General features: G+C 42.1%; 1 protein-coding gene across 1 annotated transcript; it reads left to right on the top strand.

The window, feature by feature from the left end:
• Nucleotides 1-954: 954 nt before the first annotated feature.
• On the top strand, nt 955-12,988 carry HSP90B1 (heat shock protein 90 beta family member 1). The gene is made up of 18 exons (XM_086754348.1): nt 955-1,094; nt 1,672-1,771; nt 2,440-2,581; nt 2,661-2,777; nt 3,161-3,492; nt 4,312-4,423; nt 5,103-5,219; nt 5,852-5,968; nt 6,638-6,775; nt 6,862-6,939; nt 7,035-7,100; nt 7,363-7,632; nt 7,860-8,105; nt 8,370-8,506; nt 8,916-8,994; nt 9,092-9,247; nt 9,817-9,918; nt 10,977-12,988. The coding sequence occupies exons 1-18, from the start codon at nt 1,046-1,048 to the stop codon at nt 11,004-11,006; spliced, it is 2,388 nt and encodes a 795-aa protein (XP_086610474.1). The 5' UTR covers nt 955-1,045; the 3' UTR covers nt 11,007-12,988.
• Nucleotides 12,989-14,657: the final 1,669 nt, after the last annotated feature.

Genomic DNA, 14,657 nt, shown 5'->3' with positions numbered 1-14,657 from the left:
TTTATCCTCCATGAACACTGACGGTCCCCAGAGAGGAGCCCTCGGGGCAGCTCCACTGAGGCCAGCCAAGCTCTCTCACGGCCATGTGAGGCACTAGACATGCTAGAGGGGCGCGGAGAGCCGAGACCTGGGCAACAAAGACAGCGAAGGGGCCACTGAACACCTGCCGAGGAGGGGAGCGGGGGCCTGTAATGGCGCCCCGCCTCGCTCTTCGCCACGGCGACGGGGTGCACGCTGCCCCTCGCCGGTGCGGACTACAGCTCCCGGCATGCAACGCGGCGCTACGGCGCCCGCACTCCTTCCTGCCGTAGGGGGCGGTGGGAGGGATCCACCGTCTGCCGGGGCTGAGGGGAGGGACATGCCAGCGCCGCCCGTCCTCTGCCATCGGCTGCAGCGGCCCAAGCCGGGTACTGTTGCTGCTACTGGGCCGCTCCTCTTTAGTACCCGGGGGTGGAGCCGCCGCGACCGGAAGCGTCGGGTGCCATAGCAACCGTCTCCCCAATAAACATCCTGGGTGTCCCCGGAAGCGGTCGGAGTGTGCCTCACATGCGGCGATTAACCTTATCGCTCCTGGACGCGGCCGCAGTGGCTGCGGCCCGCATGGCCTCGGCGTTAAACGTTAACAGTTTATTTATTAGAAAAAAAAAATAACGAGAGGCCATGCCAGTAAAAGCCCTCCGCGGAAACCATTGGCCAAGCGCCCCTCCGCCCGGCCAATCGGCGCCGGCCACGCTCCGTCCGCAGGAAACCGCACATGGAAAGCCACGATTGGCGGCGATAGCTGCCGGCCTCTCCCTCCCGTGCTTCCCATTGGCTGTATGTTTGGCGTGGTGCGCTCCAATTGGCGAGTGGCGGAGCGGCTCCCCCACCCCCCAGCGCCCCGGGTTGATAAGGCGGAGGGGGAGGGCCGCGGCCGCCTCCGTGGGCTCAGCGACGGTGCGGGGAGGGGGCTGCGGCCGGCGGCGGCGGGCTCGGGAGCGCGAGCGCGAGCGCGAGGCAGGGGCGCCTGGGGCCGTTCTCTTCTGCGACCGCAACCCACGTCGCTATGAAGTCGGTGTGGGGGCTCGCTCTGGCGTGCACGCTGCTCCTGGCGGGTGAGTGCCCGTGCCTGCGGGCTTCTGGAAGCTTCTGGCAGGTGGTGGTGGTGGTGTGGGGGGGGGCGGGGGTTGGGATCTTGGGCAACAGGCTCCCTCCTCGTCCTCCCCCCCCCCCGCCTCTTTCCCCACCGTTTTGCTGGGGTGTGGGCGACAGAGGCCGACGAAAAGCGAGGTGGGGGCCCATGGCGTCGGGGGGGGGGGGGGCGGGAGCACCCCTTGGTCTTCCCCCGTTCCCGCTTTTTTTCCCCGCAGGTGAGCCGAGGGGAGGGGGAGAGCGATGCGCGGCCTCCCGCCTTGCTCTCCGCGGGCTGGTGCCGGCGCCGCTCTCCGGGGAGCGGCGTGGCGGGGGGAGGGGGCCGGTAGGTCTAACACGGCTCATGCGCCGTCACGGGGTGGGCGGGAGGGTCCGTCCCCTTCCCCCGCCGCTGATGTCTCTGGTTGGGCCGAACTTTCCTCGGGGATTGGGAGTGGAGGGACGGGACTGAACCTAAAGCCGTGAGGTGGGGTAGGAAGAGAGCTTCAGTAGTGTCTAGTGCGGATGAAGCTCAGGGCGTTGGATTCCTTGTTTTCCCAGTATCCGTTAGAGCTGATGAAGTGGATGTGGACGGGACCGTGGAAGATGACTTGGGTAAAAGCAGAGAAGGGTCTCGAACAGATGATGAAGTTGTTCAGAGGTTAGTACCTGAGATTCTGGGTAAGATAATTGTGAAACGTTTAGGCTTTCTCTTGTTTTTTGAACGGTCGGTTAGAGCATCAGTAATGCCTAAAGCCTCAGAAACAGGAGAGAACACTGTTCAAAAGAGAGAGCTAGTCAGCTGAAAGAAAATATTTCTGGAAACATTATTTGCTTCTAAATAGAATTGAGCCTGAGAACTTGGATTCAGAAATGTTCAACTTGCTCTTCTCCAGTATCAATAGCTGTATAAAAACCTGTAAATTAATAGGAGCTTACTCTTACATGTAGCTGAATGTGGTAAATTGTGTCAATTGAGTGCCTACTGGTGAAGTGGCTCTATACCTGTGAATTGCCTCACCTCCTGTGAGGTATACCATATGCTGAAGATTATAGTGGGTTTAACTTGTATTCTTCCCTGAATTTCTTTCTAGGAAAAAAGCCTTACTTGCAAGCATGGATTTTTCACTCCAGTTTTAGATCAAGGTTATGCAGTTGAGGATAGGTAGTCTTGCACTTGCCTCATTTAACCATGTAAGTTTCGGGCTGTGTCAGTGATCAAGGATCTTAGTGTTGTTCTAACTAGACTGTTACTGCTGTTGCTAGATGATAAAATTAGTGATATGTTTGTGGACAAGATTACTTGACAGGTTTTCATTCTCGTAACAGAGAGGAAGAAGCTATCCAGCTAGACGGCCTAAATGCATCCCAGATCAAAGAACTAAGAGAAAAATCTGAGAAGTTTGCATTTCAAGCAGAAGTGAACAGAATGATGAAACTTATTATCAATTCTTTATATAAAAACAAAGAGGTTAGTGCCTTTATCAGTAGAACATGTTAGAACTGTTTGTATGTGTTCTGGTATTCCTGACTACTGTTTTCTGTTTCAGATTTTCCTGAGGGAACTTATTTCAAATGCTTCAGATGCTTTGGATAAGATACGGTTAATATCATTAACTGATGAAAATGCTCTTGCTGGTAATGAGGAACTTACGGTCAAAATCAAGGTAAGAAGCATTAGGTACAATCATCTTTTACAGAGAAATGGTGGGAGGAATGTAAAAAGATAGTGCATCATTAAGTTTTTTGCTTAATGCTAATGCAAATACAAACTTGGACCATATCAGGACCTGTGCTATTAATTTTATCAAAGACTACTCTTCTTTTAAAATATATTCCTGATTCTATGAAGAGTAACTGAAGTATTGAAATACTTTGAAGGCAGGTTTTCATTTCTGTATTTACTGTATATCTCACTTATTGTAGTCAGGCATGTTTGGATTTGAATAGCTGCTACTTTACTTACCATTTTTCCATGGCAGTGTGTTATGTATTAAGATGAACAGTGAAGTTAACCTGCATCTTTATCTTTTTTTTTTTTTTTTTTTAGTGTGATAAAGAGAAGAACATGCTTCATGTTACAGATACGGGTATTGGCATGACGAAAGAGGAGTTAGTTAAAAACCTGGGTACCATTGCAAAGTCTGGTACAAGTGAATTCTTAAATAAGATGACTGAAATGCAAGATGATAGCCAGTCAACATCTGAGTTAATTGGCCAGTTTGGTGTTGGCTTTTATTCTGCTTTCTTAGTAGCAGACAGGGTTATTGTCACGTCAAAACACAACAATGATACTCAGCATATTTGGGAGTCAGATTCAAATGAATTCTCTGTGATTGATGACCCAAGAGGAAACACTTTAGGACGTGGCACAACCATAACGTAAGTATTACGTTTCTTTGTGTTTAAAAGAAAAAAATAAATTGTGCGGGTACATTTTTCTTGTTGGAATGTATGAATTACTTTAGCATTATGACTGGTGTGTTGTTTGATTCTTGAAATACAGCTTTTTTCAGTTTAATAGAAACATGCAAACTATTAACTTCATCCAGAACAAATGTGGAATGATAATGTAGTTTGCTTCACATTCCATTAGATGAACTGAGAAAACTAGTAACATCTTGACAATTAACTGTTGGCAAGTAATTCCAGGCAGTTCAGCTGCCTGCAAACTTGATTCAGTTCCTCAGCACTGTGGAAACCTATACAGGGGCTGTAGAGCTTCCTCTTGGAAACTGGCTGCTGTTTATATAGCAATGAGACTGCTCTAATGCAAATTTCAAACTAGATGTAGTTGACAATTGTATTTTTATCACTTTTGTGAGCAGATACATTTATTTCGTCTGGGTTTAGAAAGCACTTAGTGTGAAAAGATTGATCTCAGTGCTCTAGTTCCAAGTAAAGCCAGTGAGAGTCTATCAAGGCCCTGGTAACTATCAATATGATTTGAGGTTTTCATTTAGACTTCTGGATATTGTCTTTTGCCCCAGTTGTTGAAAACAATTGTCCCCTTCTTGTCGTTGGAGCCATTTAGGGATCGTATTTTTTAAGAAATAGTTGCAGCTGAACTAATAAAAGCTCACTTGCATGAATTTGCATCGCTATAGCTGCAACAGTAGGAAAATGCATCTCCTCCTGTAAAACTATTTTCAAATACTTGTCAAGCACTTTGATTTAAGTTCTTTTTTAAATTTTCTTTAGCCTTGTCTTGAAGGAGGAAGCATCTGATTATCTTGAGCTGGACACTGTTAAAAATCTAGTTAAGAAATACTCACAGTTCATAAACTTCCCCATATATGTGTGGAGCAGCAAGGTAAGTGTATTTAACTGAGCATTGTACAGTATGAGCTGTGGTTGTGAAAATTGTCTGACCCAATCTTTAATGAGGGTGCACTGTAGAGCTTCTATTTGTCTAATTTCTAAAATTCTTCCATTCCTGACTCTTCTGGCTGGTATTTTACTAGTTACTTGCTCTCCAGAAGTTAGTATGGTGCTAAAAATCACAAACTTTTAAAGGAACTTGGTTGTATTTTGACTCAAAGAACTTTACTGAAGGAGCCAGAGTGCACTCTTCACTAAGATCTTTCTTCCAATGGCTTTTTTTGGTAGCTGGAAGCTGTGGTAAGTTCTCAAGCAGGGCCATGGTTAGGTGCCCTCCTGAAAACAGGGCAGTGTCTTAACTTCTAGGCCTGTTTTTGGTTTTGTGATGTAGCACTAACTTAAAATCACAAAAGCCTCTGATTAGCATTATGTGGAAAGCTATGGAAAAACACATTTGAGTACAGTGACCTCCCAGTGTGTTGAAGGAAATCATGTATTCGTGAAAAAATGCAACTACAGAACCTTAGGTCCCTATAAAGAAATGCTTGTGATAGGCAAATAACACAAGTTAAACTGCTGCTCTGAGAAATTAAGCTATTCAGAGAGAATGCTAGAAGATACCTAGTAGGAACTCAAGCAGACCAAGACCTTACTTTCAATTGTTTCTTTAGACAGAGACTGTTGAAGAACCCATTGAAGAGGAGGAAGCAAAGGAGAAAGAAGAAGCAGATGATGATGAAGCTGCAGTTGAGGAAGAGGAAGAAGAAAAGAAACCAAAAACTAAGAAGGTAATCTTTGTCAAGCTTGGGGTTTTGTTACTTTTGTCAGATAGTTCAATAGTTTCCATAGGTAGTCTTCCAGAAGTGCACTTCAGTAGTGTGTATGGTTTCAAACAGCAATTCTGTTTAAGTGCAATTAGAGATCTTGTTAAGAAAGAAGGTTGTAAACAAAACAGACTTGGTTGAAATCATGCAAATGACTGACAATAGCCTTCTGAGGCAGTAGTCCCAGAACTAACTAGTCCTAGAACTAATTATAAATGAGTGAACTGTTTGAAATGGTAGTAGACTTCAATAATCTGACACTGACTAGTATAAATAGAGTATATTCTGCTGGAAAGTTTGGTTGTTGGGGTTTTTTTTCCAGAATGGCAGTGGAACAGAAATACTGATACTCAGTGAATGTGTTAAATGTACATAGGGCACACTGTAGTGTAGACTTCAGTTTTGTTCCCGTCTGTTACGCTAATGTGTGTACTTGAATGAGAATATCCAGGCCATTGCATAATTTATTTTGTAGATTAGAGAGAGCGTGTATTTTTGATGTGCTATTTCATGACTTAGCCTGTGGAGTTTCTTTAACTGACTTAACCTGAAGTAAAGAATGAGTCTTTATTATGCTGCGATGTTTGCATACTTAGGTTGAAAAGACTGTCTGGGATTGGGAGCTCATGAATGACATAAAACCAATCTGGCAGAGACCATCTAAAGAAGTTGAAGAAGATGAGTACAAAGCTTTTTACAAAACCTTTTCCAAGGTAAGCTCTGAGCCTCAAGATTGTTCCAAAGCAAGAAGTTTGCTATAGGATCTCTTGCTGTGTAAGCAAAACTCAGTGCTTATAGGGTAAGCTATTTCTGAAGAATGAATTAATTGTTGTTAGTAGACAGAGTGTATTGCAGAGAGCCTAGGAGGTGTAGCATCTCAGTCAAGATCTAATCTTTTTTCCAGAGATAAGGTACTGCCACTCCAGTGATGGGTGGACTAGGTTTGAGAAGTAATATGTTCCAGCTCATATGGAGTTTATTGATGTGTTTAAATGTCCACAGGGAAATTTTTATTTAATCTAAGACTGGTGGTGGTGCTTGTGTTGTAGAGGGTGGAAGAAAGAGGAAGATAAAGCTTTCTAGAAGCAACATAGTCTTTATGTGTAAATACAATGTACTGTGTTACTTGGGAGTCTCTTACTGTGCTACTGGTTAACTTTTTGGTGATTGGCTTGTAAAAAGGGGTTAAAAAAAACGCACCAACTGAAAAAAGTCGTAATAGATCTGATTCTGGAATTTTTGTCTCCATCATAGATTCTAATAAAGCATGGTTAGATAGTTTAATTGTAAAATAATTATGTCACAAACTCACGTTATTACTGGGAATGTGTTAACTCACTGATATTTTCTCCACGTCAATTGAAATAATTCTCTCTTCACAGGATCATGATGACCCAATGGCTTACATCCACTTCACTGCTGAAGGAGAAGTAACTTTCAAATCTATCTTATTTGTTCCTAATTCTGCTCCACGTGGCCTGTTTGATGAATATGGATCCAAAAAAAGTGATTTCATTAAGGTAGGACAAGCAAGTCCGAGTATGGATATCTATCTTAACAAAACACCAAAACCATAACCTGACTCCTGTTTCCTCTTGTAATTCAGCTCTATGTTCGAAGAGTGTTCATCACGGATGACTTCCATGACATGATGCCCAAATATCTTAACTTCGTTAAGGGTGTTGTAAGTACCAGAAGTCTTACTTGCATTTGTTTGTTTTTTTAAAAAAAAAATTCAAATATTATTCGCTATACTTAAGAAGTTTCTTCCTCAATTAGGTGGATTCTGATGATCTTCCTTTGAATGTATCTCGTGAAACACTTCAGCAGCATAAATTGCTAAAGGTAAGCTAATTGATCTTAAGTTCCTTCATTGTAAACACATGACAATAGCAAGATGTAGAAAAATAATAGCTTGATTAATTTTAACTTTATACATGGAGTGTGAATCAAAGGATATGAAACCCAAACATTGCTATTTTTGGACGATCTCCCTTCACTTTAAATCAGGGACACTAAGTGTCTTGAATCCATCCTTTGCAGTGGGTTGAACTTGAGGGTTCTTTCAAGTGCTTATTGTTACAACTTGGTATTGCTGCTTTTTTAGGTGATCAGAAAGAAACTCGTTCGCAAAACTCTTGATATGATCAAGAAAATCGCAGAGGAAAAATACAATGACACATTCTGGAAGGAGTTTGGTACTAATGTAAAGCTTGGAGTTATTGAAGATCACTCCAATCGTACACGACTGGCTAAACTTCTTCGCTTCCAGTCTTCTAATCATGAAAGTAACCTCACAAGCCTTGACCAGTATGTGGAAAGAATGAAAGAGAAGCAAGACAAAATATATTTTATGGCAGGTGCCAGCAGAAAGGAGGTATGTGAGCATGAAAGAAAGAGGGAAGGGAAGAAATACTACGGCTCCTAGTTAAAAGTACCATAAACACTGTGAACTGTATTTGCTGTAAATGTGGAGATTCAATGCTTATGTTACTGCTGGAGTTCAGTTGTCCTAGTACAAATAATTGTCATAGTTATACAGGTTTCGGTGGCAGCTGGTACCAGTGCAATTGAACTGGCATCTGATCTGTTTTGTCATCTTAGGCTGAGTCCTCGCCATTTGTTGAACGCCTTCTGAAAAAGGGCTATGAAGTGATCTATCTGACTGAACCTGTAGATGAATACTGTATTCAGGCTCTGCCAGAGTTTGATGGGAAGAGGTTTCAGAATGTAGCAAAAGAAGGAGTTAAGTTTGAAGAAAGTGAAAAGTCTAAGGAGAGTCGGGAGGCCTTGGAAAAGGAATTTGAGCCACTCTTGAACTGGATGAAAGACAAAGCGCTAAAAGACAAGGTAAAATGTTGTGCTATATGTAATGCTTATTTGTAAATGCCATTGTACTTGCTACAACACACCTTGCAGATTCTTTGAGCATAGACTTGATAGTAGCTTCTCTGTCTTTTTGTGAATAGATAAGTTCAATATTTTCTGAAAGCTGTAAGATTACATTCTAACTCTAACATTATTGAAGTGACGAGATTTCAGAGTTGTTCAGTTTATTTCTAGTATAAGCTTTTAGCCCTATGAACTAAAATTAAGGCTTTTTTTTTTCTACAGATTGAAAAAGCTGTATTATCTCAGCGTTTAACTCAGTCTCCCTGTGCTCTTGTGGCTAGTCAGTATGGATGGTCTGGTAACATGGAAAGAATCATGAAGGCTCAAGCTTACCAAACTGGGAAGGATATATCTACCAAGTAAGCTTTCTGTTATGTAGTGGCAGACATGAAATGTAGTTGATGGCTTCCCTTGTTTGATGTGGGCATGAAGAGCTTCCATCTGGTTCAGATGATCCTTCATATTTTTAGGTCACTTAACAACCCAGTTGCAGTCCCCATCGTACTTACATTGCCATTTCAAAGCCCAGTATGTAAAGCTGCCTGGTGAGCAAGACTCGTCAGTGACACTTGCTATCTGTCATTTGGTGACGAGAGAATATGAGCTGTCTTAGTAAATTCAATGCTTTTTAGAGTTAAGCTAGTAGTAAAGTGGGGCTGGGGGGGTTAATACACTTGTTACTGTGGCTGTAATCAGTATTCCTGAGTTTAAAGACATAGCTGTGTCCTGTACTTCAGAACTTAGTGGTGTAACTTCTATTGCTTTCAGTTACTATGCTAGCCAAAAGAAGACATTTGAAATTAACCCCAGGCATCCATTGATCAAGGACATGCTGAGGCGAGTCAAGGTAAGCCAATAACAGTAGTGAAATACTGACTACTTGACTGCAAACAGCCTAGTTAACAGTTCTGTTTGGTTTTTGTCTCTATGTTCTTGCACGTTAGGAAAATGAAGATGACAAAACTGTTTCAGATCTTGCAGTGGTATTGTTTGAAACTGCAACTTTAAGATCAGGATATATGTTACCAGACACTAAGGAATATGGAGACAGAATAGAAAGGATGCTTCGTTTAAGTTTAAACATCGACCTGGATGCAAAGGTTGGTTTGCCTTCAACTTGGGGCTGATAATTGACTTGTCAGTGCTACATCTTAAAAAGCAGATACTTGATAGGCTTGCATAAAATGAAGTGTAGCCAGCTTCCTACGTTTAAGTGGACCACCAGGAGCTCAGTTCAAGTACCTGAGTGAGAAACTGATGAGTCTGTAGCTCATGCTCATGTCTTCCCTTCCATTCTTCTTTACCATTGCTTGGGATTCTGCTCTTTAATTATGCTTCTCAAGTATTGTCCTGTCCTTAGCTAAGTGGTTGTTCTGTGGGAGTAGATTAGAGGCCAAAGGCGCTTGGGCCTGTATCATTAATGGAGAAATTCTAAGTAGATGTAAATAATACGGGTTTTTATAATGCTGTGCAAGAACTTTTGCTGGGTATCTTGCTAGAGGAGGCATGATAGTGTATCAGTGCTAAACAGAACTTGCTTTCTCATTCAGGTAGCTTGGGGCAAATGTTAGGAACTGATAGTGAGTACTTCCATAGCCTGTATTTAGCTAGTCCACAACTAGTAATCATCCTAAGCAAATAAAGGAAATTGCTTGTGACCTTCCCACAGGTGGAGGAGGAACCTGAAGAGCCTGAAGATGTAGCTGAGGAGGCAGAGCAAGATGAAGAAGAGGAGGTGGATGCTGATGCTGAAGACAGTGAAACACAGAAGGTAAGGTTTCAAGTTTGACTTTTTTCTTAACAATATTTATGTGCAGTTTTGTCCATGGTACTTCCTGGGAACAAACTTGTCCACTTTGCCTTTCATGACACTAGTTTTTAGCATGAGGTTTTTCAAGTGTTTCTTGGAGGGGGAAAAAAAAACTGCAGGACAAATGGTATTTCATTCCTTATCAAACTGTATTGTAAGAAGAAAACACTTAAGTTTAATTTAGCTCCAACTTTGAACATACTTAAGAGAGTGTAGCAGAATGTCCTATCGCAAGAAAACAGCAAATCCTCTACTATTGACTTAATGTTACCTGTTGGATTTCCACAACTTGTGGGCAACAATGTCAACAAATTGGCAAGAGTATAGTTTCAAATGCTTACAGTACAGACTTAAAACAACACTACCTCTAAACAGTTCAACTGTTGTGTGAAGCCAGCCTTCCCTTAGCTAATGTCTGTAGTTCAGTGATGTCTTGATGGATTTGCTGAACTCTCCCAGTTCCAGAGTTTCTTGGTAACATGAGGTCTCAACTGGGCCTGCTTTAGCAGATTGTTTTCAGAAGAGTCCTGCAAGATGACATCTTGTGACTAGCACAAATACATAGCTTTGAGATGTACTTATGTACTGTTAAACGTCAGGTTATCTAAGAAAAAATTTGAGGAACAATGCTTGATGTGCTTTGTAGCTCTGTGGTCAAGTAGAATAGGGCTATTAAAAGCACTAGTACTGTGCCTGAAAGATACATGAGAAAGTATTAAAGATTAAATGGTACCTTAGATCTACTGCTAACATTTGAGCAGACTGAAAAAATGTTTGTGGGGGTTTTTTGGGGGTTTTTTTGGTTGTTTTTTTTTTTTTTTTACTCCTACTGGTAGAGGCTTAAAATGCTATCATTTGAACAGAAGTTTTACTTTAATACCTCCTTTAAAAGTTGTACTACTTCTGTTAGGGCTCTGGAAAGCATCAACAAGTACTTAGGTTCAGTTCTTCTGGGACAGTTCTTGTAACCTTTTCCACTTTCAAAAAGGAAGATTCTGATTCTCTCTTTGTCTCCACAGGAATCCACAGATGTGAAAGATGAACTGTAAGCTGCACTCAACTACCGTCCTGCATTTGGGGGGTTAGGAGGGAACGTGAATTAGATTGTTTTGGTTTTTTCCACTGTAAAATGTTGAGGGATGGTATGGGGCTTAAGGGTAAAGGAGGATTTTTTTAAGTTCACTTTTCTAAAAACATTCCTCATGAATGTAAATTTGTATTATTTAACTGACTTGGTGTAAAATCTTGTCATGTACAAAATAAAATGTTCCCAAACACCAGTAACTCTAAATTTTACATAGTATGCTCATCTTGTGGGCTGCCACAAAGAAACTAAGGGATTGTCTTGAGTGTTCAGATCCTTTGTACAACAGGCAGTTTGCAGTCCTCATGCCTGTCCACACTGGCACAGCCACGCATAGCTGCATAGTCTATGCCTACAGTGAGTTTTTTTTGTGCTGTGCTGTTTAGCTAAAATATACCTGTTTAGCTAAAATATACCTGGTCTCCGAGAGCTGTACTGAACTTGCTAGTCGAAATGAGTGTTCAAGAAGTTGTGTATCTACTGACATCTTAAAGATGAGATAAGGCATCTAAAAATAGCATTGGAACTGGAGTCTTGCCAGTTTGCACTGGACTGTATATGACTTGACTCCACTCTACAGAATAGGCAGTGGCAGCTTTTAGAGCTGAGGTGAGGGGAAAAATAATTCCTTTTGTTAAAGGTGTGAACAACAACCAGGAGGAGTAGCTTACTGCCTGTGAGCTTGTACCATCCTCCGTAGTATTTGGTAACCCTGCCTTTAACTTGTGTGGCTTTCCCAACAGCTGCAGCAGTACTGCTTTCTTCAGTTCTTTTGAATGTGGAAGCTATTGTCTGTTAGTTACTCCTTAATGCTGCTGCTCCTAAACTTTATCACTCTTGTTCTATGCCTCTTTTAGTATGGCAAAGCACTGTAAATACTTAAGCTAACTTGAGCGCAGTCTTATGACACCATGTTGTAAGGTAGACAGGTTGAACTGGAGGCATCATTTTCTCTTCTGTTAATTAATGTGGTGTTTGGATGAAGCACTACCTTTTCTCACTAGTGCCTCTACCTTGAGACATCTTTGCAGAGTTGGTAGCAAGTGTTTATGCTGAAGGTTTGGGGTTTTCTCCTTCTGAGGAAGCACATAGGAGTAGTACTTTTATACAGTGACTCTACTTAAAAACCGCTCTTCTGTTTCATTAACTTTAGTGAAGTTTGAATTTTACAATCTGAAGCAAAATAAACTTTATAATTAGGTGAGGGCACTAAACTGACTTGAAGAACTTGCTTTCCATTGACTTGTTCTAGGCTTTTTCTCTATTGCCCAAATACTGTTTCCATGCAATAAATACAAATGCTATGGATCAGTGTGGTTATTGAGTTAGGGTTTATACAGAAATGTTGGCTTTATTGAAGTACGCTGTTTGAGACTTCAAGAAATGAGAGCTTCGTTTTGGTTTTTGCTCACTGTAGTAGCATTTTAGATGCACTGTTAGAGCCCTTTGTTCCTGGAGCATGCTGAGTGGTCTAACCCTAGTGTGTAGTGCAGCAGCAAGCACTATCTGCTTTAACAGCAGTCTGGTGTAAGTTATTGAGTAGGGCAGGTGCACCATTTCTCCTTAAGGCGTGGTCCTCTTACTATGGTAGTGCAATTTTCATGCTCTGTAGCAATCAACTGCTGCTGAGGTTGTGATTTAATACTTCCTAAAATATCACTTAGAGTGATAACACTTCTGAGTATATCATCAACATGCACCCCTCTGTCTTGTGTCTGACCAGTCTGAGTAGCAAACATGGCTCAGGCCTACTGTGTGGTTAAGAGTGCTTCTGCAGCTAACGAGCCAAAGTGCAGGGTTGTGTGCTATGGTATTCTTAATCTGTTAATCGCTTGTAGACATAAGCAACCTTTGCTCTGTTACATAGCTCAAGTTCTCAATGCCTTGGTTGGTTTTAGGATGACATATCTGAATTTCAGAAATAATAAAGAGCACACTTGAGAGTCATGCTTTGTGCTGCTTCATCTTTCTCAGCTGAGGGAGTCATGTGCAACATAGCTGTGGTCCAGCTGCTTCAGCAGCTGTCTCTACCCTGCAGTGACAAGTGTTTGCTATTAATAAGCACAAAATGCAGTTGGAAGCTTGATTTTTTTTTTTTTTTTTTTTTGTTAGCTCTGTGAAGTAAAATAGGGTCAATGCTGGAAGAAGTATTTTCCAGTCATGCTGAGGCTATTTCTTTCAGTGCTGCAGTTGTGCTGATTCTGGGGGTGTCACCTCTGCTGTTAAAACCTGGTCTATTGCCAGCTTTGCTGTTGCTGGGTGGGCATGAGAATGGTTCCTTCTGCGTTAGAAAAGGCTGGGGTAAAACATGCTCCCTGTTGCTCAGTTTCCATTAGCAGCAAGATACATTTAGAAATTTAAGCCAAATTAGTAGTAACTTCCCTCTGCAGCCTTTAGATCTGAGAAGCCTTTAGAAAATAAGAAATATATCTTTTGTGTTAGAAGTCAACAATGTAATGAGAGGTGGTACTTTGTCAAAGTGTGGGTAATGGGGTAAATCAGTGAATCGGGCTCTTTAAAGGGGTAACTGAAAAACCGCTGTCCTGCCGAAGTTAGAGCAGGAACAAAATGCTGTTGGACTGCCCCACCTTGTCTCTTCAATAATCTTCATCTTATGCTGAGGTGAAAGGTTGTCAATCTCAGCTTTGAATAGGTACAGTGAAGGAAAAAGTAGTTTCCCCACAACCGGACCTAGTAAGATGTTATTGATTGATTTCATTTGGGCTTAACCTCTGAGACTTACTTGAGGCATTTGTACCCCTCTCATTGATGCTGGTGTCTGAGAGTGTTATTAGATCACAGGCTGTGCTGCTAAGTCCAGGCTGCAGCCTGAACAGCCACATGGGCACACAAGAGCAGGAGAGGATCTCATCCCATCTCAGCTGCTTTTCTAGATCAGCCAATAGCTGCAAAATTCTCAGAGCAGAGACACATACACATGCAGAGAAACTATAAACCTTTCTTCCTAGGAAAACCAATGCCAAGTTATGTGAACATAGATAACAGCTCCACAGCTGGAACAGATGTAAAAGTATCGCTTTCTGTGATCATTGCTAGATCTCTCTGCTATTACATGAGCTCCAAGTATTTTGACAGTAGGAATTAGAGAGCTTTTTCTTTCCTTAATCATTCTCTGTCAGATTGTGTTTTTCCTTCCTGAGTTAAACCTGACTGAGAATTGAGGATGAAGCCTGTGCCTTGCCTGGACACCTTCCTGAAGGGAAAGCAATCCCCAGCCTTCATGAGCTCTACTGCGTACCATTCAAAAATGATGCTGACTTTGTGTATCTTCTCAAATTCCTGGTGTGAGAGTTTTGTGGTGATCCTATTTCAGGACTGAAAGCTGCACTTGTTATTTCAGAGTTTTGTATATTTACAGCTATCAAAAGTAGCTGTAAACAGAAGCAGCAGCCCAAATGGAGTACAAATGTACATAATTTCAGTGCAATCTGTCTGTATTTGCCCCATTTTAACAAATACAACCAATTCATAAGATCATCCCAAGCCTTACAGTGGACCAGAGCAGATACAGCCAGAAGGCCAACATGGCTGCTGTTACAGCAGTCAGCCAGCGTTAGGAGGACTCCAGTGCAAGAAGTGCTGCAATAAGGAACCT

The sequence above is a fragment of the Chlamydotis macqueenii genome, chromosome 1 (assembly GCF_036417535.1).
Source record: "Chlamydotis macqueenii isolate bChlMac1 chromosome 1, bChlMac1.mat, whole genome shotgun sequence".
Lineage (NCBI taxonomy): Eukaryota > Metazoa > Chordata > Aves > Otidiformes > Otididae > Chlamydotis > Chlamydotis macqueenii.
The sequence above is the reverse complement of the archived record's forward strand: the minus strand, read 5'-3'. Positions and strand labels throughout refer to the sequence as shown.